Below are 24,452 nucleotides of genomic sequence, written 5' to 3' on the forward strand. Positions count from 1 at the left end.
GCATGGAACTAAAAACCTAGTTATAATAATGGTATAATAGTTTCATTCCCAGCCCTATGTGAATTTGGAATTCCAGTACTTCACCTTTAAATAAAATGTTTCAAAGCTTTGTAAATTATATAAATAACATGACTTGCATCATCTTCGACTAATTTAATAGTGAAAAGGGAATCATTGAAATGTAAATTCTCTTGAAAGAAATTCTTTGGTTTGGGAACTATTGATGTAGACCCATGTATTTAACTCTTTTTTTTTTTTTTTTGTCAAATTTCAGGAAAAAATGTTGCCTAAAAAGGTACAGACAGGCAGTCGAAAATCTCTTAAAATTGAAGATGTCCTGAAGTTAAGATAGCAGATGTGCAAAGGAAAAAAAAAAAAAAAAAGTTCTGAAGCATATTATTCTTGATTCAAAAGCTGTCAAAGTAGAAACTTCTTTTTCCTCAAGGGGAACCTTGTTTTATTTTTGAATGAAAGTAGATTTGCTATTGTTTTATCACCAATGATGAAGTCATGTAGCTATAACCTCAGAGTTGTGTTTATACTAATATTGTTTTTGTATCTTCCCACAGCGTTTCTTAGAAAGGATCTAAAGCAAATAGTCAGATAATTTTTGTGGGTCCTGGCAAATGTAGTCATGAGAAAAAGATGGGAAACGCATTAAATAAAAGCATAACTTTACAATCACTTCTCCTGTACCCAGAGAAGCAGTATGATTTTAAAGAAACAAATATGATGCGGTGTTAACAAGTATACACAGAAAACAAACCCAAAATATGCTTCTGGTAATTTCCCTTCTGCAGAACTGCACTCATTGTTCAAATTCAATTCTTTTGCAACTTGCTCTTTTAATATGATATCGGAGTGCCAGTGATTTTTGCACACGCCTGGGAGTTGGTATGTAAATACAATCAGCAAAAAGATCAATCATTTAGTCAAAAGCAGATGCAGGTCTAGGAAGTGCTCTTATGTTCTTTTAGTTAAAAGGCTTCTGTGCTTTTGTTTATCCCTGATTCATAGGTCAAGAGTACAATTTTCTGAAGATGGAGCCTGGAGAAGTAAACTCCCTTGGCGAAAGATACGATTTTGACAGCATCATGCACTATGCCAGGAACACCTTCTCAAGGTTGGAGTCTCAGGTTATACCTTTTGACTTTTAATCCCTTTCTCCATGTGGCCTCTCACAAAGCTATGTCTGATATTAGAACCAGACCATCTTCCAATATTGCTGCCTCCTGTCAGAAAGAAAGTAGAAAAATAATGATTAACATTCAGAGCTAATAGCAGACATTCATTTAAAAGACATTTGACATTACCTATCCAAATTATAAATTTAAAGTGATTGTTTTAAAATGATTTAAACAATTTTATATTCTTAAATTATAAAAGAAAGTGCAATTAAAACCATTACCAAACTAATCAGCACATTAAATTGGCAAAGCATTGCTTGATGAAATTGAGGCATTCCTAAAGCAACAGGTTACTTTATTGTTGAGTTTGAATTACATTCTCTACAAAGAGTGTTTTGTAATGTGGGTTTTCATTTTTAGTACTCAAGTACCATTTATGGTCAAAAATTGATATTACTAGATGGATTCTCAAAGAAGAAGGTTAAGAAGATATTTTACTTCCACGTAGTTGAGAATTACAGTTCATCAATTGCTAACCTTAAATTTATTCCATTAGTAACTGAATGCTGTTTTTAAAGAGGTAATACATTTGAGTTTTGATCTACTTTACTCTAAAGATGATGCCATCAAGCAAATAGTTCCCAGGTAAGGATCTGGAAGAATTTAAGCACTGACCTCCTTCATCCCTTCTTCCCATATACACCAATTTTACACTAACCTTCCTGCCCATTTCCATTCATTCTTCTTGCCCACTTATGTCCATGTCACATTTCATTAACATTTATTTTTAAAAACCAGATTAGGAAAAAGAGAAAAATATTCAAATGTATTCCTATGCTCTAAAAACAAATTTCTTGGTAAAAAGTAAAATACACGTTAATGACCCCTTAATACATGAAAACATTTTAAAATTATCTCTATCTGGGCAAGGTGGCACATTCCTATAATCCTAGCAACTTGAGAGACTGATGCAGGAGGATCATGAGTTCAAAGCCAGCTCAGGAACTTAATGATGCCCTGAATGCTGAATGCTCTAAATAAAATATAAAAAATGCTGGAGATGTGACTCAGTAGTTAAGTGCCCCTGGGTTCAATCCTCAGTACCAAAAAAAAAAAGAAAAAAGAAATCTTTTTAAAAAGTCTGAATGTCAAAAATTTGAGTGTTGACTATATTTAACATTCATAGATTTAAAAGTCATTACCTTCTGAAGATATATAATATTTATTTTTGTGCAAATGTGATAACTATTCAGATACTAACTGTTCATTCCTGGATTTGAATTTAAGTTTTTGTAGATATGTACCCAGAAATTTGGCCTGAAATCAACCCTAAAATTTTATTTTTAGGTCAATGCTTGAAATTCATTTTTACATGTAAATACGTAAGAAGTTGATCGTTGCATCCCAGTTCATTCATCCAAGACACCGTTCTCATGCTGTTGAATTAGATAATTTAGAATTAACCTGGGGTTTAATGCTTTAGAGAAGAGGAGGTGAAAGAAATTTATCTCCTCTGTCCTTCATAGGGTGAATCTTTACTAAGGATCACCATATGTAGCATATTAGCATATTCTCTTAGTCTGTACTACTTTGACATTACATTGCATTTTTCCCCCAAAAACTACTCTGTTCTTGCTGCCTGCTGTCAATCACCACCAACCTATCTTTGTGTGGTATGACAAGTAGCTTTGACCTATGATTCTGTTTCAAAACTTCATTCTTGTGGATAATCAGATTTGTGACACCATTTGTTTAAAAAAAAAAAAAACTGTCTTTGCCCAAATGAGTTTGATTATGGCACTCATGTTAAAGATAATTTGACTTTATATATGAAGTTTATTTCTGGCCCCTGTTATTTCATTGGTCCGTAGCTCTGCAATTATGCCAGTACCACATATTTCGGTTGCTATAGCTTTATAATATGTTTTGAAATCATTCCTCAAAAGTCAAAGTATGAGTTCTTCAAGTTTACTTCTTTTCTTAAAATTATCTCAGCTTTTCATTTTCTATTGAGGTTTATACATAATTTCTAAAGTGTTTTCTTTTTAATTCTGCAAAAAAATCTCTTTGGGATTTTGATAGGGATTGTAGACTGGGTAATATGATATGTGAACAAAGAATATTTCTATTTTATGTGTCTTCTTTAATTTCTTTTTTAAAAATATCTATTTTTTAATTTTTAGGTGGACACAATATCTTTATTTTATTTCTATGTGGTGCTGAGAATCGAATCTCACGCATGCTAGGCGAGCGCGCTACCACTTGAGCCACATCCCCAACCCCTCTTCTTTAATTTCTTACCGTATTTTTTTTTTTTTAGCTTTCATTTCTTTGGTTAGTTTTATTCTCAGCCATTTTTTTATGCTATTATAAGCAGAACTTTTCCACTTAATTTCTTTTGTGATTGTTCTGTGTTACTCCACAGAAATGACTTTCGTATATTGATTTTTGTATCTTTGTTTCATTATTAGTTCTAACAGTTTTTGTAGAGTATTTATGGTTTTACACATAAGAACATGGCATCTGTAAACAGAGATAATTTTTACCTTTCAAATTTGGCATGCATTCTATTTATTTTCTTCTTTTCTCTCTCCCTTTCTCTTTCCTTCCTTCCTTCCTTTCTTCCTTTCATCCTCCTCCTTACCTCTCTCTGCCTCTCACTTTCATTTTCTTCTTTCTCTGGCTAAGACTTCTAGTACTGTGTTGAACAGAAAAGGTGACAGACGATAGGTATCCTTGCCTTGTTCCTGATCTTAGTGGAAGAGCTTGTTTTCCACCATTGAATATGATATTAACTCTAGACTTTTCTCATGTGGCTTGTATTATGTTGAGATAAATTCCTTCTATTTTTAGTTTATTGAGTATCATGAAAACAATCTCGTCATGATAAATATTTTGTCATGTAGAATCTTCACAAATGCTTTTTTGTTTTTATATCAACTGAGATGATCATAGAATTTTTGTTCTTCATTCTGCAGATGTAAACATATAAAGTTTTATAATTTCTTCTGTTCATAAGGCTTGTAGATTCCGAAAAGAGTCAATAAAAGTTTCAATTGTTTTCATGAGTGTAGATCAATAGCAGATCTGGGAGAAACAGGGCTGGACCCATGAGGTTTTAATATTCATGGATATTTTGTAATGTAGATATTTGCACACTGGAAAATTCTAATTTTTCACTAAAAAGAGAGTTGTAATATTTTTCAAAATTTTATTTAAAAACATGGCTATTTTTCTCTTTAATTGTAGCTAAAGTGAATGAATAATGAATTTTAGTTAATATACCCCCAACTGGATATGACTCAGGCCTGTTCATAGGATTTCACTGAGAAGATCCATTAAAAGTCTGTCTTGCTCAATGGCCAGGATGAAGGGAAGAGAATTTTTAACTTCTTTATCATGACAAAGAAAGAACACAAGAATAAATCACTTAACTCTTTTTGAATAATTACTTCTTTAGGCAGAATGAGGCTTTAATGCCCATGGATATTTTGTAACATAGATGTTTTCACACTGGAAAACTCTTCATTTTTCAATAAAATATTTCATAAAAATATTACAAAGATATGAGATGAAATATTTTCACCTCCAAAATATCATTGACCATTTAAAATGGAATCTTTTTTTAAAGCTGGAAAATATTAAAAGTTTTCAAATATTATAAATTTATTTTTGAAATAGAAAATAGTGACATCAGTATGGAAGGACTTCATATGTTGTAGAACTTTATTAATTTAGAAATAGCTTTTCTTAACACTACCTGGTAATTTAGCCTTCCATTTCCTTTGCAGTTCCCTATCCAGGGGAGAATCTTACAACTATGTGCAAACTCTCACTTTTAATGATCAGTTCCCACAAATCATTAATCTTCACCCACATCTCAGGTGGTATACACACAGGATTTTGTAGATGCTTGGATCTGTTTTTAAAGAGTTCCACTGTCCTTATCTGAGTTATTCAAGTTAAATCTAATGTTCATCCCTCTTTCTTTTATTAAAAACTAGAGAAGTTAGTCTTAAATTACTCAGAGATCATGTTACTCTTCTGTTTACCAACTTTCCACAACTTTCTATAGATTAACAGTTGTCCTCCAGGTAAGAGTTAAATTCTCTGGCTGGTGCTCAAACTTTCACGATCCTCTCATCTCCAAGCTATTGTGTTTCTTGTTCTTTCTCTTGGGGAACACTCTACTCTCAGTTATACATATAGCTCTGACCTTCACTTCTTGTATGTTTGGTTAAAATGTCAAATTACAAATAAGTTTTTTTTTTCAATCATCCTCTTAAAAAGCCAGCTATCATAACCGCACAATCAATATCCAAAATTTTACCTTTATATTTTCTCCCTAGCACTATCACTACCTCAATTATGAATATCTTGTTTAATGCCTTTCTCCCGACATTAGTCTGTTAGAATCATGAAGGTGTGACTTTCTGTCTGTTTTATTTGATGTATAAACCCAGACCTAAAACAGTGCTTAGTAAATATCTCCTAATGGGAGAATTAAATAGACCCGAAAATGTTTTTCTGTTAAAGGAACGTCCTATTGGTTATCTTAATTTGAAAGATATCTTATGACTCTATTTCTTAAATTTATGTACAGTTCTTCCACTTTTTTTTAAATCCATATACACAGACTCCATACTTCTCAACTCTTTGGAATAATCTCAGTCTATTTTGACTTTTAAGCTTACTACTTCTTTTTGAGTTATAAATGTTTGATATATATTGCAAAATTAGAATGCAGCTTTAGTGCAGTGTAACCAGACTATTAAAGACACATATTAAGAAAAATAGCAATTCTCCTACCACAATCTTGAATGCAAAATAACTCATTATCTGTAATTTAGCCTTATTAGGACATTGATCAAGCTATTTTTGCTTATTTATTTCATAGTGAAAAAATTTATATTATATATATGTGTGTATATATGTATATTTACATATGCAAAATTACAATATTTTGGCTTTGCATGGTCTTATCTAAATCTCAGCATTCTGTTTTTCCTTGTTCTTGTAACATATGTTATAATACTGAACTTCTCAGTTCTTTAGATTAAATTAGTAGTTTAACTAAAAAGAGATTAACTTTTCATTTAACTCTTACAATTTCAGTAGCTTCAATTTTTTTTTTTTTTTTTTTGGAGGTTGCTATTTTTCTTATTTAATGAGGAAGAATTGTTTTCCAACCTGGTAATCTGTGTAGGAGACCCAAATAAAAGTCTAGTTGGAGACAAAAAAGTATTTCATATTATTACAAACATATGATGTACATTTCTAAGGAAAAAGTGGATGTTATCATTGAGCGTGAGGCACACACATTTAACATGAATCTTTTTTTCCTACCTTGATGAAAGTACTTTGAAAGCCTCACACTGCATAAAACTCAAACTGGTGTATCTCCCCCCCTATGATTAAAATTGAGTGTGGGGGGGAAAAAACAGCCTGGTGTTTGTTAGGAGTTTTAATTTGGTGACGTAGGTGTGGTTTGCTTCTGTTTTTTTTTCCAGGGGGATGTTCCTGGATACCATTCTCCCCAACCGTGATGATAATGGCATACGTCCGGCAATTGGTCAGCGAACCCGATTAAGCAAAGGAGATATTGCACAGGCAAGAAAGCTGTATAGATGTCCAGGTATTGCACAAAACAAACACAGAGGCATGCCTGGGCTTCACTATGCTCTTCCAGATGCATAAGCCAGAATTTAACTCTTGTCCTTCTTTGTGCTGGCAAAAGCTGTATATAGTTCAAGTGATCCAAAATGAGATAGAACAGAACTCTGGACTGTTCACAGCTATAAATAGAAACAGGTTGCTTGAAATCAAATGGTATATTTTATTTCTTTTAGCTTTATGAGTAAGAGTCAAATAGAATGATCATCTGAACACTGTTAAGTAGTATCATGATTTTGTATCTAAGTGTTATTTCTTGCTCACAGAAAAAGATTATCTTTTCAGAATGAGATCCTGGAGGATCTTTCCTTGCCAGGAGCATTATTGATGGTGTATAAACTAAAGTTTTATCAGTAGGAATTTATTTTTTTTACAAAAAAATAATTTCTAAGCATGTTGCTAGTGAATTACTGAGTAAGTGTATAAAATGATAGCTAGACATTCATGATTTCAGTATGGGCAATGGCATTATTGTATTGATATTTCTGCTAAAAGGAGTTTCCTCTCCATTTAAATCACATTTGCTAAGGAAAATTGTGAGAAACTATTTTTTTTCCCAATTTTATTTTTATTAGTTTAAAAAAATTTAGGTCCATTAAATTTTCAGAGTAAAGTTGAGGTCTTTGAAATGTAAGTGAGTACATAAAAACTTTTGTATCTTAATGATTCAATATTGAAAACTTCAAAATTTTTCTATTGCACATAAACATTTCTGTATCATATCTACAGACATTTCTACTTAATGTTAATTAATTCATTTACTTCATGTTGTTTAGGTTAAATTCATATTTGAATAATGCCTTTTAAAAATATTTATGTAGATATGTAAAATATACACATCTGTGTGGTGCTGTTTTCTTATTTTATTTATTTATTTATTTATTTATTTATTTATTTATTTTTCATCTTCCATACATTTGATTCAAATGAGTTATGCATTTCCATTTTTACCGCAAATACAGATTGCAGAATCACATCAGTTACACATTCACAATGTTTACATAATACCATATTAGTGACTGTTGTATTCTGCTGACTTTCCTATCCCCTACTATCCCCCCTCCCCTCCCCTCTCATCTTCCCTCTCTACCTCATCTGTTGTTGTTCCGTTCTCTCCCTCCCCCCCCCCTTTCCCCAGGGAAATTGCATGGAAACGGAAGGAAACCCTCATTTTTATACGAAATCACATATACAAGGTTGTTTTCTTATTTTTTTACTACAGTTTATGATAGGAAAGATAAATTTATAAGACAGTTACCAGTTGGAAAAAGGATATGGTGATTCTTTACTAATTTCTAGCAACATTGGACATATGCTTTTGTACTTTTAAAAAGAGAAAGTTGATGTGATTGGTCATAACTACATAAATTAATTCCTTGAAAATAATATCATTTGGTTGTCTCTTTAAATGTGTGTGTGTGTGTGTGTGTGCGCGCATATATATAAAAAGCTCTGTGAGATACATTTGCACATTGACTTAGAAAGTCAATGAGAATACAAAAATAATTGAACTTATGGCACCATAATTTAATTTTCAGCCTATGGATCTTCATATTTCAGTTATTAACAGAACTATCATTACAGTTTTCACTTGAGATTTTAATTGTGTAAAATGCATCAGTGGGCCATAATTAACATACACACTCTTTTGTTTAATATAGTATATCCACACTCATAAAAGCACTATGATCTGTGAGAAAGACAATTTGTATTTCTAATGCAGTACACAAAGCAAGTTGCTGTATTACAGCTTATGAATTTCACAGAACAAGGGAGAACTAAAAGATAAATGTTATACTGCATGTTCCTTTGGAGTTTGCCTTATTCTTACTCTTCTGTTAGCAAAGTTCATAAAATATATTTGACTACTTTTCTTGCCAACATTGCTTCTCATCTGGTTATACTCAAAACTCTAGGAGAAGTACATTTTATAGAGCTATTTCTTAGAGTTTAATCTTGAACTAAACACTGACCTGGTATAGAGTTAGATTTACATGGTTGTGGCTTTTAGGGACTGTGATAAGTGGTAAGTGATATGACTGCCTGCAAATACTGTTGCTCCTTCTTAAATAATATAGAGAATGGTTTAAAATTTTTATCAGATAATGAACAGTGTATATTTTTAATTAAAACAGTAACAGTTACATTTATGGGAATATATAGGTGACATAAACCTTGTAATCCATTATTATATTTATATATGCTCAAAGTATAAATTAAATGGATGTATGAAACCTTGATTTTATTATCAATACATACTTACCATGAAAAAACTCAAAATAAGACTAAAACTATAATTTTAAGGTGATGCTCCGGAGGTAAATTATAGTTTAGAATTGTTTTCATTGTGATTTCTTCCTCTTAGTTCTATAGATAGGCAAGAAAGTCTTCTTATGAATTACTGTGTAAAGAAAAAAGATGATCCCTTACAGCCCTGGTACTGATGTAGGAGACATGCTGGATCACATGGTGCCAGAAGGGGCATGGGAAGGAAAGGTGGAGATGCTCAGCATTGGGATAAGATAGATTCCTGGATTCTGCTGCCAGACGCTCAATCCTGTGTCCTGATGACTTCCAAGCCTTTCAAGCAGTAAGGCATCTTAAAGGACACCCACCAAAGCTACTTGCCTGCTATCATAGTACTTTGTATCCTGTATGCCATTCGGACAAGAAACATCCAATGGGGGTAGAGACTAGGTCATTGTTAAACTCTCCTTTATCCTATCAATTAGCAGTTTGCTTGTGAAGGTGATCCTTTCTAGGATATATGAGTTATAGCATATCTGCTCTTGTCAATGATTAATTAGTTCTCTTATTCTCTCTTTTGGGAACTCTTTCTTTTTTTTCTTGAAATTCTCATTTTCTAAGGGTATTCTCTACTTTGCTCTAATATTTACATTACTTTCCTTTTCATCTTTAAAAAGTTGTACTCTTCTCCTAAAATCACTGGTATCAATCAGCATTTTTTTCTTCATTCAGTTTTTTTCTGTAATCCCATAACCTTTTTGCTTGTAATTATTTGGTACTTGGACCAACTATAAATGGTAATATTTTCTCCATAGTCTTTCATAGATAAGTCTGTCAAGAATGTTAGCCAGTTTTACATTACTTTAACAGACGCTTGAGGTGATTATTTTATAAAGAGAAAAGGTTTACTTTTGGCTTATATTTTTAGAGGTTTCAGTCTATGATTTATTGGCCCCATAGATTTTGGACTTGTGGTGAGGTAGCACATTATGGCAGGGATGTGTGGCTGCTCACCTCATGACCAGGAAGTGAAAAAGAAGGAAGAAGAAAAGACTGTGGTCCCACTATCACTTTCAAGGGCACATTTTCAATAACCTGAAGACCTTCCACTAAGCTCCACCTCTTAAAGGTCCCCCTCTTCTCAAATAGCACCATGTTAGGGACCAATCCTTTACCACAAGGGCATTTGAAAAACGCTTAAGATCCAAACTGCAGCTTCAAGAAGCATAGTAAAATTAAGAAAAAAATATATAAAATAAATTTATATGTAACAATTAGCTTTTGAAGATTAGAATCTCTCTTGTAATATAAACATATATGTATATTCACTTCAACACAAATAACCTGTGTCCACAAGTTCACTTTTGATATGCAAACTACACATGTACAGAATGTGTATATGTATAGATGTACATTTATGTGCAGGTTGAAGGAATGGAAGGCCAGTTTCAACAAGCATCAATTTGATTAATAGGAACTTTCAAAGTGTTCTAGCACTTTTTTCATTTATTTCTAAAGTTGATATAGGTGTCTTTTTTAGTTACCTAAACTATAGTTATTTCTGTACTGTAATTCTGTGATTCTCCAAGAATGCAGATAGAAAATTATTCTATAATTGCTTTTAGATGTATGGTTTTTTGCTAAAATATACTGTCAACACTAAAAGAAAAAAAAATTCACTTAGCCATTTTTCTGTATTTATTCATGGATGTATCTATTCATCTATCAGCAAACCTTCCCTTTTCAGTGGATGGTAGCACAGGACCCCCAGTAGCCCAAGTCAGACGGTGGGATCATTCTCACTCCATTCTCTTGTCTGCCTCTCTTCTCATGCCTACTCAATCTCCACCCTTTTATTTCCACTCTCTTAGAATCTCAAATTCCTACAGTGAACATTTTGGGTAGCATCCTCTCTTGTCTGATAGCTGGCATGCCTCCTGTTTATCTCTTTCATTTACTCATCTATCCTTTCAGTTTTCTGGCCATGCTGCTGTCCAAGGGACATTTCAAAATGCAAGTCTTTTCACATGCATCTTCGGATTAAAGGTTAAATTCCTTCTCCAGGCTTCTTTCAAAGTTTGTCCCACATCTCTTCCCTCACCCTCATGTCTAGATACTGATTTCCCTAGAACTTAACTTCTCACCCTACATCCATTAGCCTCTGTGGTATTCCTTGCTTTGGGTCTCTACTGTCAGACAGAACCATCCATAAATGCCACCTGTTGAAATCCTGTTACTTAAAAATGCCCTGGTCTTCCAGGACTCCTGCAGTGGTAAATGCCTTATTCGATCCTTGTCTTTGTATCTTACTCTCATGATTGTCAGTTACTTGTCATTTCCCACACTGACTGTAAGCTCCTCAAGGATCAGAGTTGGGCTTTTCTTCCTGGTATCTGGAATCCGATAGAAGTTAGGAGCTCAAGAAACTTGAATGAATGAATGAATGAATGAATGAATGAATGAAAGAAACAGCTTTCATATGTGATGGGAACTGCACTGGATGTTACAGACATGGAAGGGAACACAGAATTTATATACAGATAGCAAGGGAGGAACAGGAGTAGCTGATCTGCTGTGTATTGGATGAGAAAGGCTTCCAGGAGCTGATAATGTGCCCTGACTTGAAGTGTGTTTAGGCTTGGCTCTGCAGTTGCTACAAAAATATATTTTAAAAATTTTCAACAACTTATCCTACTATAATTTATCAGATGATTACTTAGGATTCTTTTTTTTCTATTTCCTTTTATGAAAATCATTTTGAACCAAATTTTTTTCATGATGTTTTAAAAATTTTAAGGAGCCCAGAATTTAGTAGGATTTGAAAACATTAGGTACTACTAAATTAATCAGATGTTTGTATTACTTCTTTTAAGCTAGTATTTATCAATTTTTCAGAGATTGGTTAATTCAAATTATTTTACAGGTGTCTGTTTTCATTAGCTTTAGTAAAATACAGCATATGGAGAAGAAGATGATTTTAAAATTTGGTATTTGTTGGATGCTATGAACATTTGACAGGAAATATATTTGTAGATGGATGTGCAGTCCTTTGTTTGATCATGTTATTAAAAGATGAGAGTCTGTAATTATTTATCAATAATACACAATCTAAATAGTGCTTATACCAAACTTTTCTATGTTAGAAGAAGGAAGATATGTATAATTATTTAATTGAAATGTAAGGTAAGTCATATGATAGACTTTTATATTTAACTTCCAAATTGTGTTTTAAAGTAATGTTAATTTAGAATACTCATCATAATAATTTACCTCTTTATATTTTTGAATGTTTTTATTTTCCCAAATATACTCAGAAATTCTTAGTTGTTGTTTAAAGACACATTTTTACCCTACAGTCCTAGTCTTTCTGCCAGTGGGAGAAGTATTTAAGGTGCTAATATGATTCAGGGCATAGTAACATTTGACCCCTACAAAACAACCTTATGAAGTCTTTGTGAACAAAATGGATGCAAGAGAAAACTGGAACTAAGGCTTTTGAACTTTGATGATGATGTAATTAGAAAGTGACAATGTCAGTACTTACATTTGTCTTCTCATCCACAAAACTTGTCGTCAATGTATAGACTAAGTGATAGAATTGAATGGTGCCAACTATTCTTTGTTAATTTTTAAAATTACTTGAATAGTAAATATTTTTTTATAACCAAGCATAACTCAATTAATGGCTAAAATGTCATGTGTAGTAGGGGATCTTTAACTTGGAACAATCACATTTATTGACAATGTTTAGAAACTTTAATAATAGATGTTTGTACTTTTTTTCCCTTTGTACTAGGGATTGAATTCAGAGGAAGTTAAGGAACTGAGCCATATCCCAGCCCTATTTTGTATTTTATTTAGAGACAGGGTCTCACTGAGTTACTTAGTACCTCGCTTTTGCTGAGGCTGGCTTTGAACTTGTGATTCTCCTGCCTCAGCCTCCTGAGCCTGGCTCTGTACTTCTTGAATTATAAGCAGACACTATGTCATAAACACTTAATTTTTAAATCGTATGTTATATTTTGTTTTGTTTTTAAGACAGTCTCTTTTCATTCAGGACAGTACTGTATAAATTTATTAATTATATGTATGTTTACATATACATATATATCATAAACTTATATGTATGTGTATACATATACATATATGTATATAAAATTGTTTTAATTTCACTTTAGGAAATACTGTCTAAGCATTCTTTGTGGCTTAAGGGGCTTTAAATCATTACAGAATTTAGTTTTAAACTGCTGAGAACTTTAAGTTTTTTCACTGAAACATTCTACTCACAAATTATGTGGCACCTGATAGAATCTTAACACATTTTCATTTTTCCAAAACCTTCTTACATTATGGCAATTGTCAAGTGCCCTAGATGATTCATAGAGCAGTGTTAAATTATGTATTTTGACCTTGAGTATTTTCATTTTGTACTAAAGTTACTTTTATCTGCCTGTTCATCAAAATAAACATTGCGTACTGCTTCTTGAAATTTATTTTGTTGTGCAAACATAATATATCTTTTCTGAATATTTATATTGTAACAGACTATTTTTACAGCTCTGTTTTATGTTTTTAGAGTCATTATCTTTCCTTATTTAACACAAGATTTCCAGGACCATTTATAATTTATTGAGGATTTGGTGAGACAAAAGTTCACCTGCTGGTAGCTCTGACTCTGTAATATGGTAATATCTCAGTTCTGATTGCAGTCTCCTTCAGAAGGAAGGAACTGTTATTTCAGATTGTTGAGTGAAGGTTATAAAGATGACAGGCTACACCAGAGAGATCATTCTTGAATTAGGGATCCTTGAAACAGCCTAGGTCGTGTGCTTTATACCATGTCTTGAAAAAGCACTAGCAAAACCCACAGTAAAATGGTGCAGATCACCAACTTTGCCAAATACAGGTCTTTATTATGTGTAGTTGATCAGTTTTTATTTCCAATAACTGATAATTATTTTCAAGTAATAAGACGAACTTAGTAGGAAAAAATATAAATTGTTTTTATAGCAATTTTCTACTTATGATCATAGAAAGACAAAGTAAAATGTTTAGATATTTTGGAAAATTTGAATTTTACATGATATTTTTAATCTTTCAATTTTTTTCTTATTTTGGAACATTGAACTTGACATTTGATATCACCTTTACTGAATATTTATTAGTTATCATTTACAATGTTTTCAACCTTGAATGGAATTTACTGTTAACCTCAATTCACTAGAATATATTAATAGACTATTCTGTGTGGTCCCAGAGCAGCATCAACTTGGTATCTACTGGCCTCATCTGAATATGGGTGTCTTTTAAGTTGGCTACTGGCTTCTTGAGAAAGAATGAGAAAATGTCCTATGAGGGAGAAATTTATAAATGTCAGTTATTTATTTCATAATCCTATTTTATAGTTAACTCTAGTGATGAGATTAAGTATACCAAAATTCTGGTAAAAGATATTTTAAAAGAACTTAGGAAAAGTCTTTTATAAAATAAAAATACATAGTCGTATCTAAGACATTGTTAGTGATATCTACATTCTTCATAAAAATTAAAGAATAATCTTATATATTCTTTCCTTTCAGCATGTGGAGAAACCCTCCAAGAATCCAATGGTAACCTTTCCTCTCCAGGATTTCCAAATGGCTACCCTTCTTACACACACTGCATATGGAGAGTTTCTGTGACCCCAGGGGAAAAGGTAGTTCTATTTAGTCTCATATACTGAAAAGGTTCATCATTTTCAAATACAATTTGCTTTATCTTTTGTTCTTCTTTCATTCAAGTATTCAGAAAAATAATAATGGATATTGCTCAAACTCTGGGAATTTTTGGAAGATATAATTTAAAAATTTGTAAATGCTATAAAAGGGTTGATATAATAAAATTGTATTCTCAGACATGAAATTAATTTCAAAAGCAGCATTAGAAAGATAACTATGAAAATATTAAGAAATAAACACCTACATGTTCAATTAAGGCAATTATAATAAAACTTAAGAAACTATTTTCAACTATTATTAAAAAAAAAAAAACATTGAATACCAAACTTGTAACATGCAACTAAAGCAGTACATTGAAGAAAATTCATAGGCTTAAATTTTTACATTAGAAAAGGATAAGACCCAAAATCAATGCCCAAGATATCTACATAAAAGGACTAGAAGAAAGAGCAGTAAAATTAAAGGAAAGCTATTAAGGAGGGAAATAATAAAAGATAAACTAATGTTATGAAAATATAGTGGTAGAGGGCTGGGGATGTGGCTCAAGTGGTAGCGCGCTCCTCTGGCATGCAGGCGGCCCGGGTTCAATCCTCAGCACCACATACCAACAAAGATGTTGTGTCCGCCAATAACTAAAAAATAAATATTTTAAAAAAAGAAAATAAAGTGGTAGAAAATATGAACAAAGTTGCTAGTTTGAATTGATTTTGAAAATGGAAATTAATGGCAAGAGATCAAGAAGAATTACAAAAAGCACAATTATTTAATATTTTGAGAGATTATTGTACAATAGATGCTTTAGACACCAAAATGAAAATAAAAATATTTTTAACATTATGCCAATAATTTAAAACTTGTTGGATGTGGGCAAATTCCTACAAAATTTTACCATGTTTTTACTCAAAAGAATTAAAAGCAACAAATAATTCTGTAACCATTAAAGAAATTGAATTACTAGTTATCTCAATTATTAGGGTTTTTTTTTTTCAGCAAAGAAAAGTCATGTTCAAAGTGCTTCATTAGTAAGATAAACCCAACACAGAAGGAAGAAATAAACATAATCTTATATATATATAAATTCTTCCAGGAGATAAAGATGTAGTCTTTTTTAAATTTTTAAAATTTTATTTATTCTAATTTGTTATATATGACAGCAGAATGTGATTCAATTCATATTACACAACTAGAGCACAATTTTTTATGTCTTTGGTTGAACACAAAGTTCATTAGTGTTTTCAAACTTGTACTTAGGGTAATAATGTCTGTTTCATACCACTGTCTTTCCTATCCCTTGTCTCCTCCCTTCTCCTCCCACCCCTTTGCCCTATCTAAAGTTAATCTATTCCTCCCACGATCACCCCTCATCCCCACTATGAATCAGCACCCTTATATCAGAGAAGACTTTTGGCATTTGGTTTTTTGGGATTGGTTTACTTCACTTAGCATGATATTCTCTAACTCCATCCATTTACCTTCAAAATGCCATGATTTTACTCTCTCTTATTGCTGAGTAATATTACATTGTGTATATATGCCATTTTTTAAATCCATTCATCCATTGAAGGACATCTAGGTTGGCTCCACAGTTTAGCTATTGTGAATTGTGCTGCTATAAACATTGATGTGGCTGTGTCTCTGTAGTATGCTGTTTTTAAGTCCTTTGAATATAGACCGAGAAGAGGGATAGGTGGGTAAAATGTTGGTTCCATTCCAAGTTTTCCAAGGAATCTCCATACTACTTTCATATTGGTTACACCAATTTGCAATCCCACCAGCAATGTATGAGTGTGCCTTTCCCCCGACATCCTCACCAACACTTATTGTTGTTTGTAGTCTTAATATCTGCCATTCTGATTGGAGTGAGATGAAATCTTAGAGTGTTTTGATTTGCATTTCTCTAATTGCTAGAGGCTGAAAATCCATATGAAACAGAATGAAATTAAACCCCTATCTCTCACCATGCACAAAACTCAACTTCAAGTGGATCAAGGACCCAGGAATTAAACCAGAGACCCTTCACCTAATAGAAGAAAAAGTAGGCCCTAATCTCTATCATGTTGGATTAGACCCCAACTTTCTTAATAAGACTCCTATAGCACAAGAATTAAAATCAAGAATCAATAAGTGGGATAGTTTCAAACTAAAAAGCTTCTTCTCAGCAAAAGAAATAGTCAGTGAGGTGAATAGAGAACCTACAGAATGGGAGCAAATTTTTACTACACGCACATCTGATAGAGCACTAATTGCTAGGATACATAAAGAACTCAAAAATCTCAAGCACACAGACAAACAAACAATCCAATCAATAAATGGAACAGACACTTCTTATAAGATGATATACAATCAATTAACAAATATATGAAAAAATATTCAACATCTCTAGCAAGATGTACTCTTATTTATGTTATAAAACCTTAATACCTTAATTGGTATAAGAAATTTCCTTTCTTATACCAATCCTGATGAGGACAGTATAAAAAATTTATATCCCAGATTCACATGTGAATATGGATATAATTCTGTCAAAACTACCAAATCAAGTGTTGATATATATGCTTGTATGCATATGTGTTCATGCATCTATAATGTATCAGTAAAATATATGTGTGTGTAAACATTAGATGAATATCTAAAACCAAGAGAAAAATTCTAATGATTTAACAACAACAGTAGCATACTCCGAGCAAACTAAAAGAGTAGGATATTTTCTTAATTTTACAGAATCAACAAAAATTATCACGAAAATCATTTTTATTAGGGAAACTGTTTCCTTTGAGGTAGGTTAAAAAACAAGAATATCTACTACCACCATTTCTTTTTCAATATTTTGTTGGAAGTAACAGATCATGAAGACAAGAAAGTGGAGTTAAACACACAAGAATTGCGAAGGAAGGCAAAATTTTCTTTAGCCTATTTAGTTTGTTGGGTATAAACTTTGAAATTGCTAGAAATTTGAAAATTGCCAACCAGAAGTAGCATTGTGCTTTTATGTACCTTAATTTAAAAAATTAATCCATTAATTTCTGAATTCTATTTTGAAAGCTCACCTCTGGTTTATATTGATACTCATATTTATTTAATATTAACAAATGTGTATTGAGATTAATCTTTATTTTCTACTAGTTATTACATGACTTTGATCCTTTAATTAATCTGGAAAGTCTTAAATATATTCATTAGTTTCAGTGAAATGAAACTACAGTTTCATTACAGTTAAAAATATTCAATATTCCTGTGATAATTGAATATAGTTGAAGAATATCATGTCTCCAGGGTTTTGTGTTATTCACAGTATAAGTTCTTTGAATAAAATACCTCAATAACATAAGTTTTATGTACAAAACATTACATATAACTTGAAATCCATGAGTACAAGCATAGATCTTTATTTAGCTGTTTTTAATTTAAAAATTGTAGTTCTTTCTCTGTTTTAATGTACTTATAAGTGTGGACCAATTGCTATTTATGTTCTTTCAATAATTTCTTGAAAATATATTATGAAAATTATTTTTTAAAAGGAACTAAAGAGCAAATTTTAAATGATGGTAAATTTTGAGAGGAAGTTTAAAACTAATTTTTTAAAAAGAAAAACCTTGTAGAATCTGAAAAATTTGGGATCAAGATTAATCAAATTAAATCAGTTCACAACCACAAATTAATATTTGGGAATTAGTGTTTCTCTTACGCAATTGGAAATACCCATACCGTTAGCATTCAAGAGTAATTTATTTTTTCTTGTTTGTATGATTACCAGGAAAATTATATTTTCCATAATGTTGTAAATAGGAATAAAAACAACAAATTTGTCATCCTTTCTCTTATTTTTCTTGAAATTATTTATTCCAATTACTGAATAAATTTGTTGTTAAAAGTGGTCAATGAACAATAGTAATTCATTTTTATACCTTGTACTTTGTTTCATTTTTCCAACATTTGAGTTTATTCTTTTAAAAATATTTTTTAGTTGTCAATAGGCCTTTATTTTTTTATTTTTTATTTATATACGGTGCTGAGAATTGAACCCAGTGCCTCACACATATGAGACAAGCGCTCTGACACTGAGTCACAACCCCAGCCCAAGTTTATTCTTTTTTTAACTTAAATTGGAAGTCTAAATTATTAATTTCAAGCATCTTTTCTTTTCCAGCATAAATAGTATAGGAGCTATAATTTACCTCTAAGTACTACTTAATTGGAATTCTACCAGTTTGACCTATAGTATTTTTGTTATCTTAAAATTCTAGATATTTTATGTGTTCTGTTATTTTTCTTCAACACACATATTTTTAGTAACATTTTTTAAAAATTTCAAATGTTTTTTTCCAGTTTGCTTATTAATAATTTCTCTTTTAGACATCTTTGGATGAGGCACTACAATCAGTATGCTTCAGTCATTGAAATAGCTTCAGGCTGGTATGACCTTGGAAGTGACCAATATCCATGAAATAATCTGTGCTTTAAGAATATATTTTGTGCAATGGTTGGGTGCAAATTTTTTTATCTATATATTTTAGTCTTTATAACTGTATAGTTGATATAGTCTCAATATTATCGTTTTAGTCTGCTTGATCTATCAAATAATCAGAAAGGTGTGGCAATATTTGTCACTACTTGGTAGATTTCTTAATTGCTGTTTACAGTTTTTCACATCTGTTTTATACATTTTATTCTATATCTATCTATCTATATCTATATCTATCTATCTATCTATATACACACATTTAGAGTATCACTTTATTTAGAATATTATATCTTCCTCTTAGATTGTTTTTATTGCAGGGTGAATCTCTTTATCTCTAGTCATGCCTTAGGTTAACTCTATTTTTTCTGATATCAATAAAGCTATACTTTCTTTTGATATGTTTGCCTGGTGAATCTCTGTCCTGCTTTAAAGATTTTGTCACTGTTTCAGGGGTGTCTCTTTTAGACAGCAAACAGTCTGGTCTTATTTTCTTATTTCATACATGATGACAAGTTTTGTCCTTAACTCGAGGGATAATTCACAGTTACATTTATGTGATTAATAATGTATTATCATTTCTTATTTGCACATTATATGTCCTTCGATTTTGTTCATTCTTTCTTTTATGCTTTCTTATGTATTAAATTATGTTTTTATCTGGTTAAATTTTTCTTTCTATTGGTTTGAAACTTTTAAATGTATATTTTATTATACAGCGATACCTCTTTCTACCAGCTTACTTATTTAACAGTTATGTTTAATTAGTGTATTTACCTTCTTCTCAAAACATAAAAGGATCCTTTAATTCAGATTGTCTTCAATATGCTCATGTTTTGTTCATGCCTGTTTTTTCTTCATATAAAAGAGGCATTATTGTCTTTTTGCAGTGAATGTTTCTTTTTTAAAATATTTTTTTAGTTGTAGATGGATACAATACCTTTATTTTATTTGTTTATTTTTTATGTGGTGCTGAGGATCAAACCCAGCGCTTCACACTTGCCAGGCAAGCGCTCTATCACTGAACCACAACCCCAGTCCCAATTTATTTTACAATGTGCAAATATTTTACCAACTTTTAAATTGTGTATAAAAGCATATAAGATTAACAATCTTGATCCTCTTTAAATGTACAGTTCTGTAATGTTTAGTATATGTACTCACATTATAATGAGATAAAACTCCAAAATGTCTTCATCTTGCAGATCAAATTCTGAACTCATTAAATAAGAAATTCCCTTTTTCAACTCCTACCAGCACCTGGCAACCACCACTATACAATGTTTTTGTAAACTTGCCTACTTAGAAACCTTGAGATATCTCATATAATTAGAAGCATATAATATGTCTCCTTTTGCAACTGATTTATTTTGCAAAGCATTATTTCTTCAAGGTCTATCCATGTTGGAAAATGACAGGATTTCTTTCCTTTTAAAGGCTGAATAATATTCCATTGTATGTATATATTGCATTTTATTTTACCATCATCTGTGGGGGCCATTTGGAACTTTTTCTTTTTTTTTTAGTTATATAAAAATTATTTTCTTTTCTCAAAACTTCAAAGTGGATCAGCTAAAAATATAAGCAGGACTAGAGGTGTTCAAACAAGAAGAAATACATTAAAATGAAATTTATTTTAGAAAACTGAAGATATTGCTGTGGGACTAAAATAAACAAAATGACATATCATGTCCCAAGATGTAAAGTTATGTATAGTCAAATGTTCAATATTTCCCAAATTAATGTATAATTTTAACATAATACCAACAAATTTCCATTAGCTTTTTGTTTCATACTTGAACCAAATTTTTCTAGAGTTTATTAAAAAATAGAAGAGTTGGAATAACTGAAGCAAATTTGAAAACAATGTTAATGAGGTGAAGTGGTCTGCACCATATATGATGGTAGAAAAATGTCATGAAGCTTCAGTGATTCAAATTCAGCTGTAATGTCAAAGGAGATTCTGCATCAGTGAATAATCCAAAAAGGGCAGAATTATGCCTGTGAGAATAAAAGACTTATCTGCTTATTTAAGGAGATCAATTTTCAAGTGAATTGAAAAAATGGATTTTTTTTTTCAATAAATAGTACTAAAGTTATTTATAAGGATTTGAAAAAATTAAACTTTTACTCATATTTCAAATTCTTTCTGAACAAAACATCAGAAACTTTTTCATATTCTGGGGAATATACCTTACTTTCATCAATTGAAAATAAGAAAATATATAACATAATTTATTTTAGTTATTTACATAAACTTTTTTTCTATAAAAACAAAAAACACAAGTCAGAATGGAACTTATAGCATATAAAGAGAACACTAGTATTATTCATTGGTGTTATTCTATTGTAAGCCAATAAGTAAACATTCGCATCACAGTAGAAAATGACGAAGAAAACAGATGCATCATTGTAAATAGAAGCTCATTTAGTATATAAAATTGTTTACCCTCTCTTTATCAAGGAAATGGTGGAACAAATAATGATGTGTTATAAATTGGCAAAGATAGAGTGATAATACCAAGGGATCCTTGATGGTCCAAACTCCAGGAAGTAGAAATTGAAATAACCTTTCTGAAGAACATTTGGTAATCTGTGTCACATTAACAAAAAAACAAAACATACAACAACAAAAAAACCCTGCGCATTCACCCAGAAATTTATCCTAGAGCAATGATCTGACTGTGTTCAAAGAAAGTTATTTATATTAATGAAAAATCAGAAACAAAAGCAACTTTGAAAACTAAAAGAAAACATTGATTTGAGAAAATGTTTATAATATGAAATTTTTTTAAAAAATGGGCTCGAAGTTATAGGAATGAAAATATTTAATTTATAAATTACACACATTAGAGGTAAAATTATAGAAGACTATATACCAGATTAATTCATATTTCTACTAGGTAAATTTACGAATAGATATTTTTATTTTTCCTTTATTTTGCACATGAAGCATTTATTTTTTTAGGTCTGTCTTTTACAGCAATGTGAATGTACTTAATGCTACAGAACTGTACACTTATAAAAGGTTAAAATTATAATTTTTATGTCATGTATATTTTACCACAATTAAAAAATAAAGTTGTCAGTTCACATATATGTCTTTCTAGGATTGAATCTCCAAGCATAAAGATTCCTGTTTGATCTAAGCCTATGCTAGATGTTGCACAGTTCATGCTGGTTGAAATCAAGAATGTACAGCTAAGAATATAGCTGCATTTTGCTGATGGAAACACACAGTATTGATTCTTCTGTCCTTTGGATCTGATTGATCTTTGAACAAAGGCAGATTGCTTATATCTTGAATAGAACTAATATATTCTCTATTTTCTGTCCAACTCATATAAAGGCTGTCTTTTGACTCTTTTCTTTTTGCAAACATTTCTTTTTGATCCCTCATCTATGTTTTATATCTACAGGGCCAATTCACAATAATTTATATTGCCAAAGGCACCATGTAAATCCAACAATCACCATATACATTTTTGATTCTATAAATAAATATTCAATGAATATTCTATAAGATAAATATTTTCTGATGCATAAAAGTTTTGATTCATTTTTTGAAAAGAGATGTATTTTTCTGATGTGCCAAATAAATCCTTGCTATCAAGAATCTCACAAATTAATAATAGTCATGTAATTGCTAGGATGAAAAATTACTGAAGAAAGCAAGATGCAGCTTGGGTTCTGAAGAGAGCTCAGATCTTATTGGGAGATTCTAGCATGACTGAAGAGTTGGAAGACGGGGGGTTGTAAAGATTTTCAAGGTACAGGGAAAGTGAATGTGAAATGTAGATAGACTTCAGCACACCTTGGGGAACGTAAGCTAAAATCGGGATGATTTTTCAGGGCACAACTGCAAGAAGTTAAGAATGAGTAGAATAAATCTTATGTGTTGGAGATTGTGAAAGAGAAAGTGGAAAAGGTGGATTTGGACTCAGGAGTTTTTGATAACCAGGCGTTGATGGGATCCAGACTTTACTGAGATTCATGTTACTGTAAGTGTAGAATATGCTGGAGACAAGTGAAGCTAAAAACCATTGGAAGCCATTACATCATTGGCTATATAAAAGCTTCTAGGCAGGATGTGCATTTAGGAACTAACTAGATATGTGGTAGGAGTGGGGATTAAGGAGAGGTATAAGGAAATATTTTGGTGACTAGTAGGTGATGACAAAAATCAAAATATTATCACATGAGTTTAAGCAATAAATTGTTTTAATAACATAGTCGCGCTCTTGTTTCTATCTCTGATATAAACAATTCCTGATTGAAATTTGAGTCTACCCAAGGTTCCACAACTAGGCTAGGGTCTACTTGAGGTTATGCAAATAATCTAAGGCAGGAACTTCAAGGAAAGCCCCAAGTTCTTCTGTCCATTCTATGAATTTTGAGATTCCCTTATTTTAATATCACTATTTTTTTCTGTGAAACTTTAAAATCACATTTTTATATTTCCTAGAATAGTTGACTTCATGAAATTGGATGAAAATTTCTTATATTTTTTTTCCAAAATGTGTGTTGTGATGGATGCCTGAATATTTACCATGAAATGAACATCTTAATGCTTTAGGATTCTCTATGTATTTTTCTACATGTGATTGGATTTAATTTTGGTGGGACAAATCTGATAGGACGATATCTGAGATGGTAAGAAGATTCATTTGATATAAAGTTTAAGTAAATTAGCAAACTGAAAAGCTCGAACTTGAACCCAAGGTCTTTTGATTCCTACTCCAGAACAGCTTTAATTGTAGGAAGAGATGTTAATTATTTCTCCATTTACTACAATACAATTTCAGATCTGAAGAAAAATCTAATGTATTAATTATTAATTAATTAACACGTAATACATTATAATTATTAATTATATAATTAATACATGATAATTATTAATTAGTTATAACAATTATTGTAGGGATTGACAGACTTTTCTGGTGAGTAAATATGTTTGCCTTTAGAGGGTAGATAGTCTTTGTTCAAATGCTCATTTCTAGCATTATAGTGCAAGAGCAGACATGGTTGATATAGTAAAGGAATGGTTGCAATAATACTTTATTCACAAAAGTAGGTTGCAGGCAGATCCTGTACCAATCTCTGATCTACTCCCCATGAGCCTTATTTCTGAGAGAAAAAGCTGTAGTCAATCCAGAAAGTTTATTAGACTTGTTTAGGTTTCTTTGGGCTGGAACCTAACAATCTATTTCATCTTGTTGCTTTTGAATC

The 24,452-nt window shown here is 31.4% G+C and overlaps 1 protein-coding gene across 1 annotated transcript in view; it reads left to right on the forward strand.

Moving 5' to 3' along the window:
- The window catches only part of Tll1 (tolloid like 1), a 192,398-nt gene that overhangs the window by 111,814 nt on the left and 56,132 nt on the right, over nucleotides 1–24,452 (forward strand). The window contains exons 7-9 of the mRNA XM_076852346.1: nucleotides 1,018–1,123; nucleotides 6,638–6,762; nucleotides 14,627–14,742. Coding sequence (XP_076708461.1) covers nucleotides 1,018–1,123; nucleotides 6,638–6,762; nucleotides 14,627–14,742 — 347 coding nt within the window. The remainder of the gene's footprint in view (nucleotides 1–1,017; nucleotides 1,124–6,637; nucleotides 6,763–14,626; nucleotides 14,743–24,452) is intronic.

This window comes from Callospermophilus lateralis, chromosome 4, assembly GCF_048772815.1.
Source record: "Callospermophilus lateralis isolate mCalLat2 chromosome 4, mCalLat2.hap1, whole genome shotgun sequence".
Classification (NCBI taxonomy): Eukaryota; Metazoa; Chordata; class Mammalia; order Rodentia; family Sciuridae; genus Callospermophilus; species Callospermophilus lateralis.